The 23,673-nt window shown below is 42.7% G+C and overlaps 1 protein-coding gene across 1 annotated transcript in view; it reads left to right on the top strand.

The window, feature by feature from the left end:
* syne1b (spectrin repeat containing, nuclear envelope 1b) overlaps window positions 1-23,673 on the top strand; it is a 94,738-nt gene that overhangs the window by 13,800 nt on the left and 57,265 nt on the right. Inside the window, exons 4-42 of the mRNA XM_034674401.1 lie at window positions 3,731-3,826; window positions 7,354-7,437; window positions 8,351-8,443; window positions 8,665-8,843; window positions 8,955-9,151; window positions 9,688-9,797; window positions 10,686-10,793; window positions 10,898-11,035; window positions 11,510-11,674; window positions 11,778-11,890; window positions 12,065-12,233; window positions 12,341-12,437; window positions 12,879-13,081; window positions 13,248-13,412; window positions 13,539-13,691; window positions 13,784-13,927; window positions 14,219-14,386; window positions 14,519-14,677; window positions 14,762-14,926; window positions 15,143-15,277; window positions 15,648-15,806; window positions 16,045-16,253; window positions 16,901-17,009; window positions 17,208-17,372; window positions 17,624-17,791; window positions 17,901-18,077; window positions 19,285-19,425; window positions 19,514-19,674; window positions 19,904-20,054; window positions 20,474-20,701; window positions 20,790-20,888; window positions 20,973-21,160; window positions 21,309-21,432; window positions 21,590-21,756; window positions 21,900-22,053; window positions 22,149-22,774; window positions 22,861-23,040; window positions 23,181-23,331; window positions 23,488-23,646. Coding sequence (XP_034530292.1) covers window positions 3,731-3,826; window positions 7,354-7,437; window positions 8,351-8,443; window positions 8,665-8,843; window positions 8,955-9,151; window positions 9,688-9,797; window positions 10,686-10,793; window positions 10,898-11,035; window positions 11,510-11,674; window positions 11,778-11,890; window positions 12,065-12,233; window positions 12,341-12,437; window positions 12,879-13,081; window positions 13,248-13,412; window positions 13,539-13,691; window positions 13,784-13,927; window positions 14,219-14,386; window positions 14,519-14,677; window positions 14,762-14,926; window positions 15,143-15,277; window positions 15,648-15,806; window positions 16,045-16,253; window positions 16,901-17,009; window positions 17,208-17,372; window positions 17,624-17,791; window positions 17,901-18,077; window positions 19,285-19,425; window positions 19,514-19,674; window positions 19,904-20,054; window positions 20,474-20,701; window positions 20,790-20,888; window positions 20,973-21,160; window positions 21,309-21,432; window positions 21,590-21,756; window positions 21,900-22,053; window positions 22,149-22,774; window positions 22,861-23,040; window positions 23,181-23,331; window positions 23,488-23,646 — 6,357 coding nt within the window. The remainder of the gene's footprint in view (window positions 1-3,730; window positions 3,827-7,353; window positions 7,438-8,350; window positions 8,444-8,664; window positions 8,844-8,954; window positions 9,152-9,687; window positions 9,798-10,685; window positions 10,794-10,897; window positions 11,036-11,509; window positions 11,675-11,777; window positions 11,891-12,064; window positions 12,234-12,340; window positions 12,438-12,878; window positions 13,082-13,247; window positions 13,413-13,538; window positions 13,692-13,783; window positions 13,928-14,218; window positions 14,387-14,518; window positions 14,678-14,761; window positions 14,927-15,142; window positions 15,278-15,647; window positions 15,807-16,044; window positions 16,254-16,900; window positions 17,010-17,207; window positions 17,373-17,623; window positions 17,792-17,900; window positions 18,078-19,284; window positions 19,426-19,513; window positions 19,675-19,903; window positions 20,055-20,473; window positions 20,702-20,789; window positions 20,889-20,972; window positions 21,161-21,308; window positions 21,433-21,589; window positions 21,757-21,899; window positions 22,054-22,148; window positions 22,775-22,860; window positions 23,041-23,180; window positions 23,332-23,487; window positions 23,647-23,673) is intronic.

The following is a 23,673-nucleotide window of genomic DNA, read 5'->3' as shown; positions in this document are numbered from 1 at the left end:
CCACATTTACACACCGATGATAGAGGCTGCTGTGTGAAGCACTTATCAGTATTAACTAATCCCATTCACTCACTGCTGGCACAGCCATCTGGGGCAGTTTGAGGTTAAGTGTCCTGCCCAAGGACTCTTCAGCATGTGGACAGAAGGATCTGGACCTGAACCCCCCAACAGACCCTATCACTGAACCACAGCCGGCCTTACAACCCTCAAAGAGTTCCTTGATCGTGTTAATTTTTCCACAACCCTAATATAGTTACCTTAAAGTCATATAAGTCTAAATTAACTCTGAGATATTAAGATTGAAGAAGCTGGGTGCAGATTTAACTTAATGATTAAGTCGCTTGCCCATATAGCGGGCGGCCTGGGTTTGATCCCAGCCTGTGGCCCTTCTCCCACATGTCATTCACCCACTCTCTCTCTGATTCCTGCTCTGTCCACTGTCCTGTCCTCTCTAATTAAAAGTAAAACGTAAGTGTAAAAGCCCAAAAATATAACTCAGTAAAAAGAAAAGATGCTGAATCAGAGAATTTGGATTATGACTCACTAACAAAAAAGTCAATTACATAATCAACTGATGCTCAAAATGAGTGTTGGGGCGCTGCTGGCCTAGCGGTCTAAGCGCCCCACATACAGAGGCTGCAGTCCTCGTCGCAGGGGTCGCCGGTTCGATTCCTGGCCACGACCATTTCCTGCATGTCTTCCCACACTTCCTGTCTTTCTTCAGCTGTCCTCTTGAGTAAAGGCAAAAAGACCCAAAAAATGTAACTTTAAAATGAGTGTTGATAGTTGATAAAGTTTAGATTGATTGTTGTGGCTCTAATATTTATTAGAGTGATTTTGGGGCCTAGTGGTTAAATCATTTGCCCCATGTACAGAGGCTGTAACCCTGCAAGCGAGCAGCCTGGGTTCGTTTTAAACCTTTGTCCCTTTACTGTATGTCACTCCCCAGTGTCTCTCTCCCCGTTTTCTACTCTATCCAACTCAACTCAACTCATCTTTATTTATATAGTACCTTTCATACAGTCAAACATGCAGCCCAAAGTACTTCAGGAAAGAACAGAGAGACAGAAAATAGCAGCAATAGGTAAAGTGATACCAGGCTAAAACAAGATAGAGGATAGGAATATGAAATACTTAGAAATAAAATAAAATCAATACATTAGAAAAACACAGTCCTGCCCTCTCAATGAAGGCAAAACAAACAAATCTTTATCACAATGCAAATAAGTAAAGATTATTTGGACAAAAAAATCCACATCAAACTGACATCACAAAGTCTGCTATAATATGGTATAATTTTGATTAGTTGAAAATATCTAAACAATGACTCGACAGATTTATAGCTGAAGTCTACCAGACATTTAAAGGAACAGTGTTTATTCATATTAAAAAAAAAAAAACATCTATAGGTCAAGAAATATATCAGTCTGTGTAAATTAAAGGTGACAATGTTTTTATATTTGTATCAGTGATCAACCGATCTTTATTTGTAAAGTGCCAAGTCATCATAAATGTTGTCTTAAGACCCTTAACAACAGGAGCAGGTCTGCACTGAACTCTTTGTTTTACTTTGTAGAGACCCAACATTCATATTATTATTATATCTTAGTATAATATTAATACTATTATATACAAGAATTTGTAAACTGAATCAAAGGGAAGTTTCAGATTTTATAATATCAGACATATTTATTTACTCTTTGAAATTCAGAGCAAGCACTGAGTGATCTCTCTGGTTGTATTGTCTGATGACACAGCAGAGTGCTCAACCAGAGATCGCTACAGGGTTTAAGTCTGTAACCTGGCAAACAGATTTACTTCTGAGGGGTCCTTTGTTGAGCCTGATCTGCCCGCATTACTTCAAAGAGCGGCTTCTGAAACTTTAAAAGAATCTCAGTTATGTGGTGGGCCGGCCCGGAGACGCTCCGTGGGTCTATTCTTCATTATTCATGCGCTCAGCTCGAGCTCACTCGTTGTGCATACCAATAAGACTAATGTAGAATAAGCCTCATCATGGTGGGGCTCCCAAACGGTCATATTTACTCTGCTGTGTGAGCCAGATTAGCTTATTGAACAGAGAGTTTACACTGACCGGAGTATTCTTGTTATTGCATAAAGGGCTCCTGTTAAAAACTGGAATAGCTTTGTGTGTGTGTGAATAAATGAGGAGTATTGGCCTGATTGGAAGTGTGTGTTATCTCAGTTTGAACTTCCTTTAGTCGTTAGGCGTCACATTTTCCCTCCAGCCTCTGTCAGTTTCCTCTGATAATGTCAAACGAAGCACTTTTCCACTGATTTTCACAGTTTTTCCACTGTTGTGAGGTCTCATCATGTGACTCTGTTTTGAAGTTAGTAAATGAAGTTTCCAGGGTGGGAATCATTTCAAAATTAGAAAAGATTAAATGGAATATTTGAACGTTTCTGACTTCTAGGATTAGAATAGTTAAAGATTCTGACAGTCAAATTGTATGCTTATAGGCAGGAGTCATAATATACAGTAAGGCAAGGCAAGACAGCTTTATTTGTATAGTGCATTTTATACACAAGGGCGACTCAATGTGCTTTACATTAAAACATTAAAAGCATTGGAAACATTCAGACAAGCATAAAAGAACACAATTAAAATGACAAATAAAATTAGACATAGAAAAGAAAAGGAAAATTACAAATATATTAAAAGTACATTTTAAAATTTGCATTTAAAGCCAGTTAAAATAATCTAAGATAGGAAGGCAGTGTCAAATAAAAAAGTCTTAGTCTTTGATTTAAAGAGGTGAGAGTTGGAGCAGACCTACAGCTTTCAGGGAGTGTGTTCCAGATATGTGGTGCATAATGACTAAACACTGTTTCACCATGTTTCATTCTGACTCTAGGAACTGAAAGCAGACCAGTACCTGATGACCTCAGAGGTCGAGGTGGATCATACAGTGGCAGCAGATCAGCAATGTATTTAGGGCCTAAACCATTCAGTGCTTTATAAACCATCAGCAGTAGCTAAACATGTGACATTTTTTCCCTGTATTCATCAAACAATGCAGTTTTCTGAACCTGTATTGTTTTCCTAAGTCTTTAACAACTGAGGAGATGTCAGCTCTTTCAATAACAAACCCTCATCAGTACTTTGTGACAGGAAGAAGAGAAGCTCACATGCACAGAATAACAGGGCAGACGCTCGCCTCTTCACACCGCTCTGCCCCAAATAGGCAGCCAACTGCATCCTGTCATGGAATATGTTGAGTTGTGAAATGGCCTGTCTGTGGTGCCAAATCAAGAATTCCCATGCTGAGCTTTGCCTTTAATCAAAGCTTCACTCTGTCAAATAAAGTCACAGCTGTTTCCTTGCCTCATCCAGTAATCTTTGTATAACACTGCAGGTTATAGCACTGTCATTCATCTGATTGTGCAGTTCTGTAAATATGTGCTTATTATGTCAGGAGACGGGTTAAAAGTGTACCATCGCCTCAGGTCTGGGCACAGAGCCACTGCCAAGAAAAAGGCACCATCTTTTCAGCTGCAGGGAGGCTCTGTGGCTGTTGCTAACAAGCCTGTTTCTCACAAACAGCATTTGGTTTCTTCTCATGTCTGCTAATGGGTTAGAATACCAAAACCCTGTCACACTAAAGTGCTACCAGTGTGACACTACTAGTCATCTAAGTAACTGGACTCAATTCTAATAACTATATGTGTTGAGTGTCTGTGCTGTTAAAGCTTGTTTATCTCTCTTTTCCAGTACAAACCACCACTCGAGGTTAACGACCTTTTCGAGGACATCAAGGATGGGGTGAAGCTCTTGGCTCTGTTGGAGGTTCTGTCTGGACAGAGACTAGTAAGTACTCCGTCTGATTTGTGTGCAGACTTTGAGCATGAATTTCAGAGACATGTTTGGTCTTATTCATACCATATTTTAGCATTTAACCATCTTTTAAGTGGGAGGATTTAGACTTCTAACTTTGTATTTATACTGTATAATAACACCTACTCTTAAGCGTGCAGTCGTCAGCTCGTTATTGCTGATGAATATCGTTAGCACAGCACACACATGTAAAGAGAAGAGAGGAGCAGGGCGGGAGAAGATCTCTGTGAGAGGTGCAGGCCAATTGTGTGGGTGTGTGTTTAGAAGAGAACAGTAGGGAAGCAAGTTTAGCAGATTCATGTTTGCAAACAAATGCTAGTATCAATTGGAGAATATACAGAAAACAGGATTTAAAATCTTATATTAAATGAATAGGGTAATGCAGTTGTTGAAAAACTAGAGCGCACATTTTCTTTCCTCTATCACTGTACTTATTGAGTTTGATTTATACATTTTAGTGACAAAACAACAAATTGATGTGTGCCTCTGCCTCACAAACAAAGCACCCACCAACATAAACATTAAAACAAACTTCTTCTCAGACCAAAAGCCATCTTTTATGCAAATATATATATAAAATAAAATAACATGAAAGGGTAGTACACAATCAAAAAATAAAGATATCATATTATCTCCACAAGATTCAGTCAATATGTATTGAGGTTTCTATCAGAGAAAACTCATTCCTTCTCCTCATCATCTGACAGCTCTGACATGAGAGACAAAATGAGAAAAATAAATCCAGGAAATCACATTGTAGGATTTTTAAAGAATTTATTTGTAAATTATGGTGGAAAATAAGTATTTGGTCAATAACAAAAGTTCAACTCAATACTTGAGACAGAGGTCAAACGTTTCCTGTAAGTCTTCACCAGGTTTGCACACTGTAGCTGGTATTTTAGCCCATTCCTCCATGCAGATCTCCTCTACAGCAGTGATGTTTTGGGGCTGTCGCTGGGCAACACAGACTTTCAACTCCCTCCACAAATGTTCTATGGGGTTGAGGTCTGGAGACTGGCTAGGTCACTCCAGGACCCTGAAATGCTTTTTACGGAGCCACTCCTTCGTTGCCCGAGTGGTGTGTTTGGGAACATTGTCATGCTGGAAGACCCAGCCACGTTCCATCTTCAATGCTCTCACTGATGGAAGGAGGTTTTGGATTAAAATCTCACGATACATGGCCCCGTTCATTCTTCCCTTAACACGGATCAGTCGTCCTGTCCCCTTTGCAGAAAAACAGCCCCAAAGCATGAGGTTTCCACCCCCATGCTTCACAGAAGGTATGGTGTTCTTGGGATGCAACTCAGCATTCTTCTTCCTCCAAACACGACGAGTTGAGTTTTTACCAAAAAGTTCTATTTTGGTTTCATCTGACCACATGATATTCTCCCAATCCTCTTCTGGATCATCCATATGCTCTCTGGGAAACTTCCGACGGGCCTGGACTTGTACTGGCTTAAGCAGGGGGACCCGCCTGGCGCTGCAGGATTTGAGTCCCTCTCGGCGTAGTGTGTTACTGATGGTAGCCTTTGTTACTTTGGTCCCAGCTCTCTGCAGGTCATTCATCAGGTCCCTCCGTGTAGTTCTGGGATTTTTGCTCACCGTTCTCATGATCATTTTGACCCCACGGGATGAGATCTTGCGAGGGGCCCCAGATCGAGGGAGATTATCAATGGCCTTGTATGTCTTCCATTTTCTTCCAATTGCTCCCACAGTTGATTTATTCACACCAACCTGCTTGCCTATTGTAGATTCACTCTTCCCAGCCTGGTGCAGGTCCACAATTTTCATCCTGCTGTCCTTGGACAGCTCTTTGGTCTTGGCCATGGTTGAGTTTGGAGTCTGACTGTTTGAGGCTGTGGACAGGTGTCTTTTATACAGATAACCAGTTCAAACAGGAGCCATTAATACAGGTAACGAGTGGAGGACAGAAGAGCTTCTTAAAGAAGAAGTTACAGGTCTGTGAGAGACAGAAATCTTGGTTGTTTGTGGGTGACCCGATACTTATTTTCAACCATAATTTACAAATAAATTCTTTAAAAATGTGATTTCCTGGATTTTTTTTCTCATTTTGTCTCTCATAGTTGAAGTGTACCTCTGATGAAAATTACAGACCTCTCTCATCTTTCTAAGTGGGAGAACTTGCAAAATCAGTGGCTGACTAAATACTTTTTTGCCCCACTGTATGTTCTCATTATCCATTTGTACTGCAGCAGTCTCAGTCGAGAATTGATTGATTGAGTGTGGACCTTAGTACAGACTAACTCCCAGTCCTCAGCTGTTATATCCATTCCTTCCTCCTCCTTCCAGGCTCTCCACTTGTAATCAGAATAGAGCGCACATTTTAAACGTTGATAATCACCATCAGTTGGGCGCTGATTTGGCCTTGTGGATAAGTTGTGCATCACATGTAGAGAGGCTGTAGTCCAAAGTGGGCAGTTTGGGTTTGATTCTAACCCGGGGCCCAACTCCTGCATGTCACTCCCCTCTCACTCTCCTTGTTTCATGTCCTGTCCTCTCTAAAGGCATAAAAAGTCCAAAAAATAGAATAAGAAGTCGCCATCAGTCGTGTTTCTTTGATCGTAGGAAGGCCAAAATCAAGATCAGGATTAGAATTTGTTTAAATCTGCAGTTTTATTATTCAGTCCTGAAAAGTTTGATTACATTCAGTCTGTTGATGGAAAGTTTCAACCGATGGTCGACTGAATTCTGCGAGCTAGAAGAAATCTTAGCACTAAACTTATCCTCAAAATGTGAATGATTTATTGTTTCACATACTGAACTTTGAGAGTGACTAACATTTTAATTAGGATCCATCAAAACCTTTTCTAAAGGTCACAGATTAAACTTGTCTAGTACAATTTAAAATGGAAACACATCCGCGCTTGCTTTATTTGCACCTTACATAACCGAGAAATCACACGTTTGGAAAAAATCTTTCTTAGTGCCATTACGTGCCAGATCACTGCACAGAAATTGCAGAGCTATGATCAGATCCGAGCCTCCCCACTGTGAGAAGCTGTTGGCTCGACTGTCTGTTTCCCTCCCTCTCTGCTTTACGCACACAGAGAAAAACACTCAGACTCTGATAGGGATTTAGTAATCAGAACTGTCTTGAAACAAACTGATATGTCGACTGCAAAGCTGGTGCTTAGAAAATGAGTCAGTGCTTCAGCTGCCTGATGCTTTCAGGAGTTCAGTCCTGCTGGTTTATTTCAGCCTGGAATTAGTCAGAAACAGTTCTCATCAGAGTCGGTTCTAGCTCGTGTTCTACTGCGCAAGATCTGACTTTTTCTCTTTAATCAGCTTTGGCACTCATCTGTTAATTTATGTAAGTAAAGCCCTGCTAATACTCTGTGGTCAGTCTCTCTATCTTTCTGTGCAGCTAGCAGTAAACTTGATTAACATGACTATTTCTTAAAGGTAAAAAAAAAAAAGGTTTTCTCATCTCTGAATGACACAGCTGGTTTGACTTTACTCTCTGTCCCTCCTGTCTGAAGCCCCGTGAGCAAGGCCGCCAGCTGAAGAGGATCCACTGGGTTTCAAACATCGGCACTGCACTCAAATTCCTGGAAGGCAGAAAGGTAAGCAAGCGGTCACAAGAGCAGTTTCACCTTTTTCCATGCCACACATTACCACATCAAGACATCGTAACCTAAAAATGTCGGGAAAAGTCGAGGGTATGATTTAAGACCTGTGAGGAAAGCTGCTGACTAGATATTTGTTAGTGCAAATGAGGTCTCAGCGTGTGTGCAACACACACCATGTTCAGAGGAGCAGCAGATAGAGACAGGACTTCTTGATTACATAACCCATCTCTGAATCTTTTGGCTCTATGAAGCCTGTGTCCCACTTTCATGCGGGTTCCCTGAGGACTGAGACTTACATTGTTGTGATCTCTCTCCCATCATGTGCGCCCTCAGTCTGTGTATCGAGGATCTCCGGTCAGTCGCCATTAAACGCCCTGTGTGATCATATACTGTATGCATTCTTTTTATTTAATGCACGATGTGTACTGAACAACGCTTGGATACAGCCTTTCTGTTTCTGAAAATCTAGCCATTAAGCTTTTTCTACTCACAAGCATTATGATGCATTTTGACTAGAGCACTGTTTAATGATGTGTTTGGCTCCCTACTGTTCTGAGCTGCTCAACTGTAGAGATGTAAATATGTCAGATTGTGCAGCTAGGTTTGCAGTGCTGGGCTACCTTTGCTTTTCATTTGATGCCTAGTTGATCACAAGTGCCTTGTCTTTCCTTTTTTTATTCTGGTTCTCTTTCACAAGCTGTTTCTGCTTTCCTGTTTTGGCTGTATCACTACTTACCTGCATCAAAGACCTGGCTTTGATGAATTTGAGCAACAAAAGACGCTTGCAACATTCAGACAGTCCTGAAGGGGTTTCTTTGGGGTTTAAAAAATGCACAAGACTTGCATATCCTGTCTTTCTTCATGCAAATAATTTCTGGAATAATCCTCTGCCTGGCTTCTCTTCCAGATCAAACTCGTTAACATTCATGCCACAGACATCGCAGATGGACGACCATCAATTGTCCTTGGGCTAATATGGACCATTATCCTCTACTTCCAGGTAACTCCCAAAATCCTGAGAGTTTAATTACAGTGCTCACTCCTAGTTGAGAGGGTGACCCACAGATAAACCCAGCACTTCACAAAGTCTTGGACTACATGACTCAAAAATGCAGATTCAGATTGATGCCAAGAAATACTGCCATCCTCTTTTCATGATGTTGCTATGGTCACAGCACAACCCTCTTCTTCTCCTGTTGTTGTTGTTTGTTCTCCATTTAGATTGAAGAGTTAACCAGCAACTTGCCAGCCCTCCAGGCCCTGTCCAACAGCAACTCCTCTGTGGAGAGCATAGCCAGCTCTGAAACGGGAAGCCCTCCCATGAAGAGAAAGGTGGTGAACAAGTTTCAGGGCAACGCCAAGAAGGCCCTGCTCAGATGGGTGCAGTGCACAGCAGCCAGGTATGAGACCCAGCTTCTCAGCCGGATGTTATGTAGTTAAGTGTGAGATACATACGGACACTGTGAAGGCTTTTTGACAGTCTTACATGCCTGAAAATGTGTATTTTGCAGGCATCATGGAATCGAGGTGAAGGACTTCGGTCCTAGCTGGCGTGATGGTGTCGCATTCCAGTCGGTGGTGCACGCCATCAGACCAGACCTGGTGGACATGCAGGTGGTGAGGAGGAGGAGCAACAGGGAGAATTTGGAGGAAGCCTTTGCCCTTGCAGAAAATGAGCTGGGTATTCCCCGCCTGCTGGATCCAGAAGGTACCCTTGACCTTGACCGCTTCTTGCATAAGAGTTCACTGTAGTAGAAAAGATAGCATGAATACCTCATAAGTGTTGCCTAAGCAGCAAATATGAAATATTAATGAGATTCATGAAATTGTGTTACTCTGTGAATTAATTCTGCATGATTGTTTCTGACAAAATGTGGGCTGTAGAGATCCCTGACAACCTCAAGGGGATTAAAATTCGATGTGTACTTGTGTCTGGGTTTTAGAGGAAGTGAAGCAGTCTGCAGTGGCTCTGCAGTCCTGTCTTCACCAGCAGAGTGGTGATGCTTTATTGCACGAAGAGCTGCACTGAAATGTCTCTGCTTTTACCAGAGTTTGACCCTGATTTAGAGAAACATCAGGTCAAGGATGGAGATGAAAGTAGACATTTATAATTAGCTGTCGAGACTGGAGAGATTTATCCTCTTGAGGGTGCAAGATGCTTTTCTGTAATGTCATATTAACTTTGCATGTCTTGCATTGTATCCTTTAATGTGAGTTAAAGTAACACACTTTATCGCTCTGCAGATGTGGATGTAGATAAACCAGACGAGAAATCCATCATGACGTATGTGGCTCAGTTCCTCAAGCACTACCCAAACCCCCACGCCTCTGAGACTGATGGACAACACGATGAGGTAGTTTGTTTAAAGTTATGATCATACACATTCAGTGCATACTCTATGGGAATTAATCAGGCTATTTCTGGGAAGTATTGCTAAATTTGATCTCATATTGGTGTCATTTTTTAAAGTGTATTATTGTCATCCTTATTTCCCCAAAATAGCCTCATAATTCATGGAAAACGACCACATGCAGAGATCCCAGAGCACATTCTAGATAAATCACGCTTTTATTGCTGCTTAGCTTAATTGTCATAAGCTTGTGCCTGCATTTTTCATGTTTTATCACATAAAGCCACAAGAACCAAAATAATCACAGCATGAACACAGCAGTGATATAATCATCCATATTTTATTCTCCATCATTAGACTCATTTGATTTCACCATCTACTTATTTTCTTTGTGCACATTAAGCTGCTTCTTGGCTCAATTCCAACTTTTGCACTTTCAGTGCCGGTACTAAAGGTGAGAGTTCAGGTCATACTGCTGCATGCTTTCAGTTTGGAGTGTTTTCCTTCCTCATCCCCTTCCCATCCACTCTGCTCTTTTTCCGTTCCGGCTGTTTTAACGCCTTTTCTTTGGTGTGTTTGCATCTTTTTCTGTGCCTTACTGCTTTCCTGGATAGTTTGGCGCCCAAGATATAGAGCAAATGCTTGAGGTATGTTTTACTAAATTAACAGTCTGAGCAAGAGATACTTAAGATGATACCAGCTCTTCTTTCTGCTATTACTTTTAACACTTATCTTTCAAGCATGTGGGATATTAACAGCTCTAGTTTTCAGGATCCTAACTGTGTGGTTTGGTGAATGTTTCTGACAACATCCTGGTATGCTGATTTAAAAGCAGAATTGAAACCAGTTTGTACCTGTGAATCTGAGCTCCATGTTCCCTGACTGTGACAGAGAGAGGAGCGGAAGATGCTGAGAGAGCTGAAGGTGTTTTTAGACCAGCTGGAGAGAGATGTGCTGCGGGCCCAGGGCGCAGAGGGAAACCTCACTGACAAATATCAGGTGAGTCAGGCCTGCAAAGACTGAGCGCACCGTTACATAACATTGCGCTTTGACAAAGAACTTCATCTCTCTTACCACACGTCTCTTCTATTTTTATGTTGCAGGCGTTTAAGAGCTTCCGTGTGCAGTATGAAATGAAGAAAAAGCAGACAGATCCGCTGCTTCAGCCCGTCAACAGAGAAGGAAAGCTCTCTGTGGACCAGGCTCTGGTCAAACAGGCATGGGACCGTGTCTCTGCCAGGGTAATTGTTCTGCATACTTCTGTACAGCATGAATAATTCATCACCTAGCCACAAAGAAAGCAGTTAATTATGATAATCAACCATACTTGAATCAAACAGGACCTGAGGATAAATGATAGATTGTCTGTTTGTTATATTTAACATATTTGTCTTAGCTTGCTGTTCTGACAGTTATCATATTATGACATACACTTGACTCAGAGCTCCTCTCCTCACTGGCTGCCAGTGAATGTTCAGTGGTGTGCGAGCGTTTGAATCAGAGTTTGTTCAGAGGGGAGGAGACGGGAACAGAGGAGGTTTTGTTCTTCGGGCACTCTGCCCCCTTTGGACATCCACAGCTCGTCTAGACTGGCATAAAACGCTTTTGGAGCCCAAGTGCTTGCGAACATGTGGAAATGTTTTGATCAGCGTCGCCTCCTCTGTGGTGGGATCTTGCTTTGGTAGAGTGGGGTTTTTAATGGTTGTCAATTGCAGCTGCTGGACTGGCACATCCATCTGGACAAATCCCTGCCTGGTCCTCTGGGAGTGATTGGAGCCTGGCTTCACAGGGCGGAGTTGGCTCTGAGAGAGGACATTCCCATCCAACACGCTCATGATGAGACAGCCAATGTTCTTCACAGAAAGCTGGAGCAGCACAAGGTAACACAGCCATTCTTTGATGTGGAGTGTATCACATAGTATCATGTATCATAACGCACACAGGAGAGACAATTTACAGAATAAATGGGGTTACTTTTTGTAGGAGGTCTTGAAAAACCTGGAAGCACACAGACAAACGTTCCATCAGATCCACAGGGACAGATCAGTGAACGGGGTACCTGTCCCCCCCGAGCAACTCCAAGATATGGCTGAACGGTAAAACCTTCATCAGAGTTGTTATTACTGTTCGTCTTGTGAACTGACTTTTATAAAACGTTGTGTTTAATTTAACCGAGCGTCACTTTTATGTCACCTCTGCTTTTGTTAAAGTATATTTTGTTTGATCTCTACAACAATACATCATTTATTATATGTCTATTTGATTCGCAGGTTCAACTTTGTGTCCACATCATCATACGCTCACTTGATCAAGATGGAATTCTGGGAAATGAAGTATCGACTGATGGCATTCCTTGTGCTAGCTGAGTCGAAGCTCAAGTCCTGGATCATCAAGTATGGCAGAAGGGACTCAGTTGAGCTGCTGCTGCAAACCTACCTTGTCAGTAAAAAGCATTGATGTTGAAGTCATTATTATGCAATTGCACTTCTTCTATCAAACTACAGTTGTGTTCAGTCTGCATTTTAATGTCTACCTTTCTGTTCCAGACGTTTGTAGAGGGCCACAGATTCTTTGAGCAGTATGAGATCATCTACACCGGCCTCAAGCAAGCTGCAGAGGTTTATGTCAAGTCTGAAAGTTCAAGTAAGACTCTTTTCTGTTTGGTTTTCAATGTTAGTGTATATATATATATTAAAATGTTTATTTATATAGTTTTATCATTGATTTCACGTTACAGGGTCTAAGACCTGTAACAAAGGTAAGTCCAAATACAGTCCAACAACCTTTAAAACCTGATCTCTGCCTGTCTCCTGAGCCATCACCTCTTGTAATGTGGGACTGCTTCTTTTCTTTCTAACATACTTTCAATCCTCAGAACTGAAAAATCATAATGCTGCATTATGCATGACAAAGCAACAATACCTGCATTAATTGGAATGCTATTTTAGCACGATCTCTCTGCCCTAACATACCGGAGCATCAACCACATGGCCGCTCAATCAGCAGACATAATCAAAAGCCGCACAGCTGATACACATGTTGGTGTTAGCTGAACTCATCTGATCGTGTGTTCTGTACTTTCAGTCGATGAAGCAGAAGGGGTAAGTAAATTTCTGGGTGAGGCCGGAGCTCAGTGGAGGAACCTGGCTCTGGAGGTGCGGAGCGTCCGCAGCATGCTGGAGGAGGTGATCTCTAACTGGGAGAAGTACAGCAGCACAGTGGCAGCTTTGCAGGCGTGGCTGGAGGATGCTGAGCAGATGCTGAATCAGTCAGAGAATGCCAAACGTGTAAGTGCATCAAGAGATGTTAAGGCTTATAAACAGCTGGATTTTTAGTACAGAGGTTTCATAGTTATACTTAACTATAGAAGGAATATTTTGGAGATAATTGAGACTGTGATTGGCTGGAGAGTGTGCACCTACTTTGAGTCTCTGGTTTTCTTTCTTCTGTCAGGATTTCTTCAGAAACTTCTCTCACTGGGTGCAGCAGCACATGGACATGAACGATGCCGGAAACTTCCTCATCGAGACCTGTGATGACACGGTTTCACGAGAGCTTAAGCAGCAGCTTCTCCTCCTGAACGGGAGATGGAGGGAGCTGTTTGTCAAAGTCAAACATGTAAATAAGAAACCCTTCTGAACAAGTGTACCATCAAAAAAAATACTTGTAAATACTTCTGTGACATTATTTGAAGTTTTGAAAATGATTGGAAATTAAATGACTGATTTCCTCTGTTTCATTCAGTATGCAAGAGCAGATGAGGTAGATAAACTGAGGCAAGACTACCAAGATGGGATTAATACCCTAAAAATCTTCATGGATGCAACCAATGAAAAGATGAATGCCCCTGTCCAAGTCTCCTTCCTGAACGTCAGAGCCTTCTCTCAAGATGTTGAGGTAAACAGCTGAGGATATTTATCCACTCAGATTGAGTTTTATCTTTGTTGTGCACAAAAAAAATCACTGAATTATATTCTGTCTTGCTGTAGGAACTCAAACACAAAGTGCCAGCCATGGAAGCAGCCTGTAAGGCAGCGAGCCGGACTGCTCAGCTGTTGACCAAAGACACTCCACAGGAGGAAGTTTCACAGATGATGGAAGTGATGGCATCTATCAAAGAGCAGCTGAGCAAGGTGTGTTCACTTTACAATACACATAAGAAAATCTTGAAACATAGGTCAGGGAATGATTCATTCGTTTGTTATTAACATGCAGATTGTTGTTTAAAGGACTTAGAAAATGAATGAGTGAAAATAAGTTGACTTGAAATGTTGACAATTTCAGATTTTATTTTTTTTCACATTTGCTGGAATTTAATACCTGCTTCAAAGAAATGTGTCGCTCTTTAAATCACAGATCTAAATCAATATTATACATCAGTCACCTGTGATTCAGTTTGAATGAACATGCCTCCCTCTGAATAGGTAAGGGAGAGATGTTTGCCTCTGCTGAGGGAGTCTCAGTCTCTGTTACCTCCTCTGGAGGAGATGGAGAAAAACATCACAGGCTTCTACCAGGCTCTGGAGAAAGCCAGTCATATCACCAGCAGCAGCGACTCAGAGGGACCTGTGGACTTCAAACAGAAGTGTCAGGTAAATTCTATATTTCAAAAAGGTGCCAGCTGTATTAAAAGACGTTTAGATATAAGGAAGAATGTTACTATGAGTCAAGGCTTCTAGATGTGAATAAGTGGCTAACACCCTGCTTGTCATTGAATGCTGCAGGAGTTGGTGACCTTCACACACAGCTGTAAGAAGTGTCTGACAGCAATAGAGAAAAACCATCAGACCATCCAGAAAATAATGAACAGCAGTAAAACCCTCGAGCACATGGATATGAGCCTCCTGCAGAAAAGAGTATCAGACCTGCAGTCCTCCTCACAGGTAGACAAAATGTCAAAGCCCATTTCAATCATGCTGGACTTTTGAACCTGTTCTAACATTTAAAATGTCTTTTTGTGTTTTCAGGCCATGATTAAGGAATCCACAGAGTGGAGGAAGCACGTGGATGCAAACAGCAGCCTCATGAAGAGGTTTGATGAGTCACGGGTGGAGCTGGAGAAGGTTCTTAAAATGGCACAGAACTGTCTGACAGAAAGAGGCAACCCAGAGGAGCTGCTGAAGAAACACACAGTAAGAAAACAGGCCCTCTGTGAGGCAGAGGACAGGTTCACCATCATGTTTACTGCACTGTTAATTATGTGCATGTATGCTTCAACTGCACCTCGAACATCTAGGTCTTACATAGTTTAATAGAAACACAGAATACAAGGAACACATTTCAAAAAGATCTGCCTTGTTGTAAAAAAATGAAAACATGACTAATGATGAGGTTTTGTTGTTTTGCAGGAGTTCTTTGGTCAGCTTGATCAGAGAGTCTTGAATTCGTTCCTTAAAGCCTGTGATGAGCTCACAGATATTTTGCCAGAGCAGGAGCAGCAGTCTCTACAAGAAACAGTCAGGAATCTGCACAAACACTGGAAGGTAATTACCACAGCAGTCACCCACAAAGTAATGGTGATATATTTCAATCTTTCATTCTGATTTCTAAGATTTGAGATATAAAAACCTAACATGGATACTAAAAATCTCCTATAAATATTGTGTCATAATCTCAGAAAACTCAGTATTACAGCTTACAGTAAACTATGTGCATGATAATGTGTGTTGTGTAACTCCATCATGATATGTATACCCCAGTGCAGGGGACAACGTTTGCATTGTTTGTATTGAAGCTCTGCGAGTAAGGCTTCAGGTTTGAACTTAAAGTGAAATGTTAGAGTAAAAATGCTTCATATATGATGCACAACTTGCTCTGATCCATCAAGTAACTGTTGCATTTCTCCTTTCCCAGGACATCCAGACAGAATCCCCCTTTCACCTGTTGCATCTCAAAGTGGAGGTGGAGAAGAGCAAGCTGATGGGGTTGCTGCAGGAGTGCCAGGCAGAGGTGACCAGGGAGAACCGCCACCTGGCCAGCATGGGAAGCGAGAGACTCATCAAGGAGCACAGGGTGAGCGCCAAGTGGCTGGCAGAGTTTCATGTATTGATCAACTCAGTGTGAAATAATTCAATACAGATTTAGTGCTGTGTAGCAGCGTGGGGGGGTTTGATGAACATGATCCAAAAGTACTGAGGCTGTGACAGTTTCAGGAATATACCGTCCTTAATCAGCAGTACTGGGATGAGTGTGCTGTCTTGTAAAATGTTACTTCTCCATCACATATTTAACTGTTTTTACTCCACTTAAGGCCTTCTATCGGGAGAAGGGCCCTCAGTCTATCTGTGAGAAAAGGCTGCAGCTGATGGAGGAACTGTGTCAAAAGCTCCCTGAAGGCGACCCCGTCCACCAGACCCTGGACACAGCGAGGAAAGACTTTGCTGAGGTCCGAGAGGAAGTGGAGAACACTCATCAGAAACTAATGCAGCATCAAGATAAATGGAAGGACTACCACGCAAGGTTCGATATGTGTTTACTTTGGGAACACAGAGTCCAGTCCACACATGCTGAGATAGGGGCTTGTAGGGAGTGCAGCGTGGGGTGTAGCCTTTTTGACTGTTGCAGTGCTGTTGGAGAAACAAAAGACTGCACTGTTTGTTATCCTGGCAGCGCCTTGCATTCGTTGCATACTGAAAGTAATCATGATTCAATTCTTTCACTCACTTGAGGTGAGGAGAGAGAGATTTGAGCTGAGTGGAATGTTTTCAATGATAGATATCGAATGCAAAGTTTGACCACTGCAGTATTTTCGGAGAGGTGAAGACTCTTTATTATGTTTAATGTTATCTCATGGTTAATGCACACATGCACATAGTTAAACAGTAAACATAAAGGAGTTACATCTTTAATCTCTTATTTCTAGTTTTATTAATATTTCTACATCAGTTCCTTTCTGGGTAGATGGATCTTTAAAATATGATTAAAAGTTTGAATGCTATCAGCGGTTCAGTTTTTCTTTGAGGAACAAGTTATTTGAAAGCCTGTTTCAATAATCCAGCACTTAAGTTGAATAAAGGCAGTCCTGACAAACAGGCATTTTCACCAGCAATAGATTCTGAAATATTTCCAAGCTTTAACTGCCGATCCTTCTCTCTGCTGTGACTCAGGTACGCTGAACTTTCCTGCTGGCTCATTTCTAAAGAAAGCCAGCTGAGACTTCTGAGAAACCGAGCCAATGACCCCAGAAAGTACGGCCAGGTGAAGACAACCATCACGGTGAGTTTCTCCACACCCCCCCCCACAGCCCATCCTTCCTCTGACAGTCCTCTCCTCGCCTCCTCTGTGATGTGTCACGTCTGATGTGTTACCGGCCTGACAGCGTCACCGCTGAGGAGATGATACTGTAAATACATTTTGTGTCAGATGACACCTTCGACCACACGCGGTGCATCACGCTCCTCTGTTGTGTTGCAGGAGCTGAGGAATGATGCAGAGCTACAGGAGGGGAATCTTGGCTGGCTGAAAGCTCGTATGGCTGTCCTTATTGAGATCAGCGCTGACAGCGATGCCCAGAGGCAAGGAAGTGCACTGAGCAAGCTCTCAACAGATTTTAAGGGTCTTCTTGCTTCTCTCTTAGAGGTATGTGAAGTTTGTGCATGCTTTTTTAGGGTGTCAGACACAATGAAGGCGTCATATCTCTCATGGGTAACTTAATTAAAGCGCTTGAACATCATACCCTAATAAAAAAGAACCTAAAAACAACTTTAAATGAAATGACAGTCCTCTTTCCTAGACACTGCAAAAGATGCTTGTGAAACACTGGACCTGCATCCCAGCATCGACTCATCGTGTTTGCTCATTATGTAATTTTTCTCTGATATGTCTTCTAGGCTGAGAAGATGGTTCTGGCTGTGGGGGACTGTGTTCAGTTCAGAGAGGAGGTTCAAAGCACCTTGGATGATCTGGTTCAGGGGCAGAAAGAGGCTCAGGCTGAGGTCACCAAAATACTGGACTGTCCAACTGTCAGAGAAGCCCAGCAGCTACTTCTTGTTCACCAGGTACTGTAGGACATTTAAGGAAACCAACTTCATTTTGGCAGAGTTTACATAAAGCATTAAATGCAAGTAAAAGACAACAGATTAACCCTTTGTATGATTCATATTTTAGCAACTGTTAAAACGCCTTAAGCTGAAGAGAAAGGACGTCCAGCAGCTGATCACCAGAGGCCAGCAGCTCCAGGCAGAGGAGGGTTTGGGGGAGGCTCTGCAGCAGGACCTGCAGAGTTTGGAGAACACACTCAGCAAAATGGAGCAGAATATGGACTCACAGGAACAGAGCCTTGAGGTGAGCGATGTCACTGAGGCAGAGATTTATTAAAAACCATTAGAAATGCTATGTTCTGTCTTGCATTGAATCGAATGTTGATGGTGTTTTTGTGATGTTTTTATATGAAGCAGCAGACCATGAGCTCTTTGCCCTGGACACATTTTCCCCTTGGGCAAAAACATTTCACTCTGGCTCCTTCTCTGTTAATAAATAAACATTTCACTCTAGCTCCTTCTCTGTTAATAAAAAAACATTTCACCTCTGATTAAGTAAGCACTGGTGCTTCAAATATTTAGCTGCAACAACAAGTTGAAAATGAAGGTTGATTTTGTTACAGCCTGTGTTTGCAAAATATCAGCAACATGCAAAGTTCTGCTTATTTTGATATTGTGTAATTGTCTGTTCTACATTTTTTCTCTATCAGGCTTAAAGTGGTGATTCCTTTATGTGATTTTATGTTGATTTTGATCTACTTAGTGCATATCATTTATGTATCTTTTCTTTCTTGTAAAAAGCTGAATAAGTAAAGTGAAACAAACTCTTACAGATTGAACCTACACTTTAGAAACATTCAAAGTGTGACTGCAGTAGATTCAGGGAGCAGAGATGTGTACTGAATAGAGGATAGGGAGGTCTGATTGAAGTCTTCTGCTGACAGAACTCTCCTTCTGAAGCTCTCCTGTTGTTTTAGAAGATAGTGATGCAGTGAGTCGGTCTTCACACCCTCACTGTTGCTTTTCTTTTTTTAAACACCGACAGGTTGGAGACGGAAGTTTTGAAACCAAAACTTAGCCGCCCTTTTATCTGTAAGAGAGGAAGCGCTGTGGGGGGTAGCAGATATTAAGTATGGTGCATACAAATAATCCTGATGTTTCAAACTGTGCTGCAGAAGCAATGCTCACTGACTACAAACTACACTTCCTTTGTCAATATGCTGAGTCATCACCCCCTGCTGGAAAAAGACAAACATGGCGGTGTCATCTGCATACTTAATGATGTGGTTCAAGCTGAAATGGCAGCACATGTGTCATTTATCAGTGTGTTCCTCTGTCATTTATCTTGATCTGGAAGAAAGAGTGATCATTTCCCTGCTTTAAAATTCACACTGTGCTCAAACAATCAGAGCATTAATCTGTCACTCTTCTTCCTTTAAGGCCTGTTATGCTTTGTTTTATAGAAAAAAGTGCTAGATGAATAAAAATGATGTGATTTCTGTCATCTCTAGGTCACACTGGCAGCCTGGCAGGAGTTTGACAGCCAGCAGGAGGCGGTGCATGAGTTTGTTAACAAGGCTCGATCGACGATGGAGAGAGACCTGAACTTCAGCAGTCCAGAGAGTCTGGCTGTTGAGCTCGATCAGGCCAGAGTACGTAGAGTTTGTCTTCTGGGATTATTCACATGGACAGATTCTCAGCGGTGGAGACTATTTCTGATATTCTTGTTATGATTTACAGGTTTTGTTGAAGCAGTGTGAAGCAGAAGCCTCACACATGAACACTTTGCTGAAGAGAACGACTGAAATCCAACTCGGTCCTAAAAACAAGACCCTGCTCCTACAACAAGCTCGCTCCCTCAGTGAGCAAGTGGACAAAGTGGAGGCTGGGCTTAAAAAAGAGTGAGAGGATGATTTATTTCTTGTTGCCTATGATTAATACAGATTTTAGTCATCTTTAAATAGTATTTGTTGGATGTTATTCAAAGAAGCAGTCTGATAGATTCTCTGACACAATCTCCAAAAGTTGTGAATCTAATAATTGGCCACTTGGTATCTTACATGACTGCCAATGTTTTTACAACTTTCTCTTAGCCGTTTTATGATTTACATTTGTGTTTTTGTGTTCTAGTGTCAAGACTCTGGAGGAAATGAAAAGTCAGTGGGATCAGTTCGGAGCTGGATTTGAAACGTTCTCCTTGTGGATATCTGACAAAGAAAAGCAGCTGGATGCCCTGAAGTCGTCTTCTCTTCCTCTTGAGCAACAGATTAACTCTATAAAGGTACGGTTTTGTAGATCATAAAGCTTCAACAGTCTCAAGCCGCCTCCTAACAGTAATCTCACTCGATCGATGAGGTCGTCTTAAGGTGTTAAAAAGCAACAACTCAGACCTTCTTTGCTCAAACACTGACACATTGCCTGTGCTTTGACTCCACACAGTGAAACAAAAATGCTGGTTTGAAACAGTTGCTTTCATGGTTGGTTATAACTCTTAAGAAGACTTGTTAGAAATAAAAAAGAACAAAGATCTGTGATGCTTTTAATGGCCAAACCTGCTAACCTTAGTAATATCTGAACTCACTTAACATCGCTCCCTGATGTCCAAAAAAGATATACACTCCTTCCCTTCCGCTGAATAGTTCATAAAGACTTCCTGACCTGCTCTCTTTTATGGTTTTGCGTCCCTCCCTGCGTGTCCAGGCTGCTGGTGCAGAACTTAAGGAGCGAGCTGAGGTTCCCTCTCGGCTGGAGACGGACTCCCAGGCTCTCGCCCAGTTTGTATCCTCAGGGGAGGCCGCTCGCATCAAGGCCCGTCTGACACAGATCGGCAGGTACTGGGAGGAGCTGAAGGAGAGCGTACAGCAGCTTGATAGACAGTTGGATGAGAGCTCCTCTAATCAGCAGAAGTTCAAATGTAGCCTTGAGGAGGTAAACAGGATTGACCATCATTATAATAGAGCATTAATAGAAGGTTTTGCCATACGATAGGTTGAAATCTTTATCTTTTTCATCCCAGATGCAAGCATCTCTCAGTGAGCTGTACGCAAAACTGGAGCATCCTATCAAGTCCTGCACCTCCTCTTCAGAAACATACAAAGCTCTTCAAACCCACATGGTGAGTAGTTGCTTTTACCTTGTTTGATTATACAGCTAACAGATGATCCTCTGGAGGTAACTGACTTTTACTTTTGCTCAACAGGATGTCTGTCAGCATCTGGAAAAGCTGAAGGGAACCTTACTGTCTCTGTCAGCTGGAGCTCGGAGGCTCAGCGACAAAGAGAAAGCAGAGAGGACAGTGACAGAGCTGAACAGCAGCTACGACCGAAACATCCAGAAGTCAAAGGACAAACAGAGCGCTCTGGAAAACCTGCTGTCTCTTTGGCAAAAGTGAGAGAGCTACTGACCATAGATGTGGTTTAAGAAGGATTTAAATGTCTGTAGCGAAATCAGACCACATTTCTGCTCCTGAAAGCTGAAAATGTTGTATTTGTATTCACTAGAAGACACCATACTTAGTTTTATTGATGTGTTTCAGGTATGAGAAACAGCGATCAAACTTTGTTTCTTGCCTGGAGAGGAGTGAATCTGCCTTCAAACCAGAGAGTCAGTTTCTGTCAGCTGATAAAGCCAAACTCCGCACAGAGCTCCACGATCTGCAGGTGAAATACAAACAGCATATACTCATCCTCTTCTACAAAAATAAAGCCTCATACAAATACTTCTCCCACAGATTTTTGTTCCCCTATGTGACAATGTGAGCAGACTTTTCACATCTCAACATGATGAACACATTTTGCTTGCACACACACTTTGCAGGCCCTGCACTCTGAGGTCCGGTCACTTGAGCCTGCTCATGCTGAACTGATGTCTTTGGGGACTTCCTTGTGTACGACCGCGCCAGAGGAGGGAGTGAGGCAGCTGAAGGACGAGCTGGAGAGCCTGCAGAGGAGACTGCGTGCTCAAAATGAAGTCCTTCCTCAAAGGTTGGACCAAACAGCACTAAATCAGAAATTGATTTTATTATAATTGTCCTGTCAGTTTCCCGAATGTATTCAGTAAGAATGCCAGGTAAAGCAGGTCTCCTGTTTGCTGATTTTACTCACTGTGGTGCTGTTTTTGCCCCCAGAATCAAAGAGCTGCAGAGCCACCTCTCGCTGGTCGAGCAGTTTGACCAGGCCCTGCTTAAATTCTCCCAGTGGAGTGACAGCATGCTCTCCAATCTGCACTCCACCTCGCAGATTAACATCAGCAACCTGCAGCCGGCCACCACACAAGTAAAGGTGAGAAACACACAGAAGCATTGTGCATCTTTACTTCTACAAAAAGTGTTTCGATTAAGAGCAACAAGTAATCATCTGTCAATAACCTTCCCCAGGAGACACAGGCGGCCTTACAGAAGCAGTCTGGTGTGAGACAGAGCTTGGAGCAGCAGACTGAGAAGCTCTGTAAGTTCTGTGACCCTTCTGATGCACAGCCCCTCCGCAGCAGAGCGGACAGCTGTCTGCAGCCCTACCTGGAGGCCCAGCACACAGCTGAGCTCCAGCTCGAGTGTCTTGAAAGGCTTGAAGCCTTCCTGCAGACGCACGGTGTGGCTGCAGGAGTCTTGCGAGGTCTGAAGCAGACCGTGGAGAGTGCAGGAAGCTGGGACCGTGGAAAAGTAGAGGAGCTGCAGCAGGAGCTGGCCACTATTGTCCCTGACATCACCCAGCTTGAGACTCTTGCGGTCAACCTGGATAGCAGCCTTTGCAAAAGCCATCTCCACATCGGTGCTGACGAGGGTCCTCGGAAGTCCTGTCGCATGCTGGCGGATTCACTCAGCGCAGAGCTGGATGCAGTGAGGAACCTGCTTGGTACTAAACAGAGCGAAGCAGAGGCCCTGGGAGCTCTGTGGACCTCATTCAGACAACGGAAAGAACAGCTGCTCAAAGCTGTGGAGGACATCGAGGAGAAAGCTGACCATCAGAGCTTTAAAGAGCCGAGCTTGCACGCGCTACAGCAGAGGTAAAACATCACAGGAGAATATAATCACAAGTTGGGGAGGTATGAGAACACGTACAACAGCCACATATTCTTCCTCTGTTCTTCAGGCTCAGATTCTTTAATCAGATGGAGGATGAGCTCCAGTCTCACCAGCATGAGGAGCAGTGGCTGAGGGACAAAGGCAACCAGCTGGCTCAGAGAGATGCAGAGCTAGCTGGAGAGGTACTGAGGGAAATCAACCTGCTGGAGACCACATGGGAGGACACCAAGAAGCTTATCACAGAGAGGTAGTTGGTTGCACTTATTGACGACTCAATGACGTGTTATATTTAAAATGTTCTCATTCTATTTTGGTTTCATGAAGTTTGTTGTATTTATTTACAGATCATTTAAATATTATCTCATACTCTACCTCTTTCTCTGACAGACAAGAGCAGTGCCACGTCCTTGTTGAGCTCATGAGAGAATACCAAACCCTGAAAACCTCCATCAGCAGCATCCTTGAGAGCACTGAGCCTCTGGTTGAGATCAGCTCTGTTTTAAAGGACTACGAGGAGACCAGGAGGTCTCTAACCAAGGTCAGGTCAAAGCATTATTTCATAGTCCTCTGGTTTGCTTCACCCAGATCTCTTTTAATGAACACAAAGTTAGAAGAAAAGTGTCTTTATCCTGGAATCATGAATTATTGTTCATCAGAATGCTTTAAAGGTTTAATGTCTCTTCTCCATTTGTAGCACGAGACAGTGAAGGTGGAGATGGCGAGCAAGCAACATGAACTGGATCAGTTTTCTAGTAAAGGAAAACAGCTGGTGGTTGAACTGAAGAAGATCCCGGAGTGTGACGCTCAGATGTTGAAGAAGGACATGGAGACGCTTGTTGATCAGTGGCTGGATGTAAGTCTGAGCTCAGAAGTGTTCACA

This window comes from Notolabrus celidotus, chromosome 22 (genome assembly GCF_009762535.1).
Source record: "Notolabrus celidotus isolate fNotCel1 chromosome 22, fNotCel1.pri, whole genome shotgun sequence".
Taxonomy (NCBI): domain Eukaryota; kingdom Metazoa; phylum Chordata; class Actinopteri; order Labriformes; family Labridae; genus Notolabrus; species Notolabrus celidotus.
The sequence above is the reverse complement of the archived record's forward strand: the minus strand, read 5'-3'. Positions and strand labels throughout refer to the sequence as shown.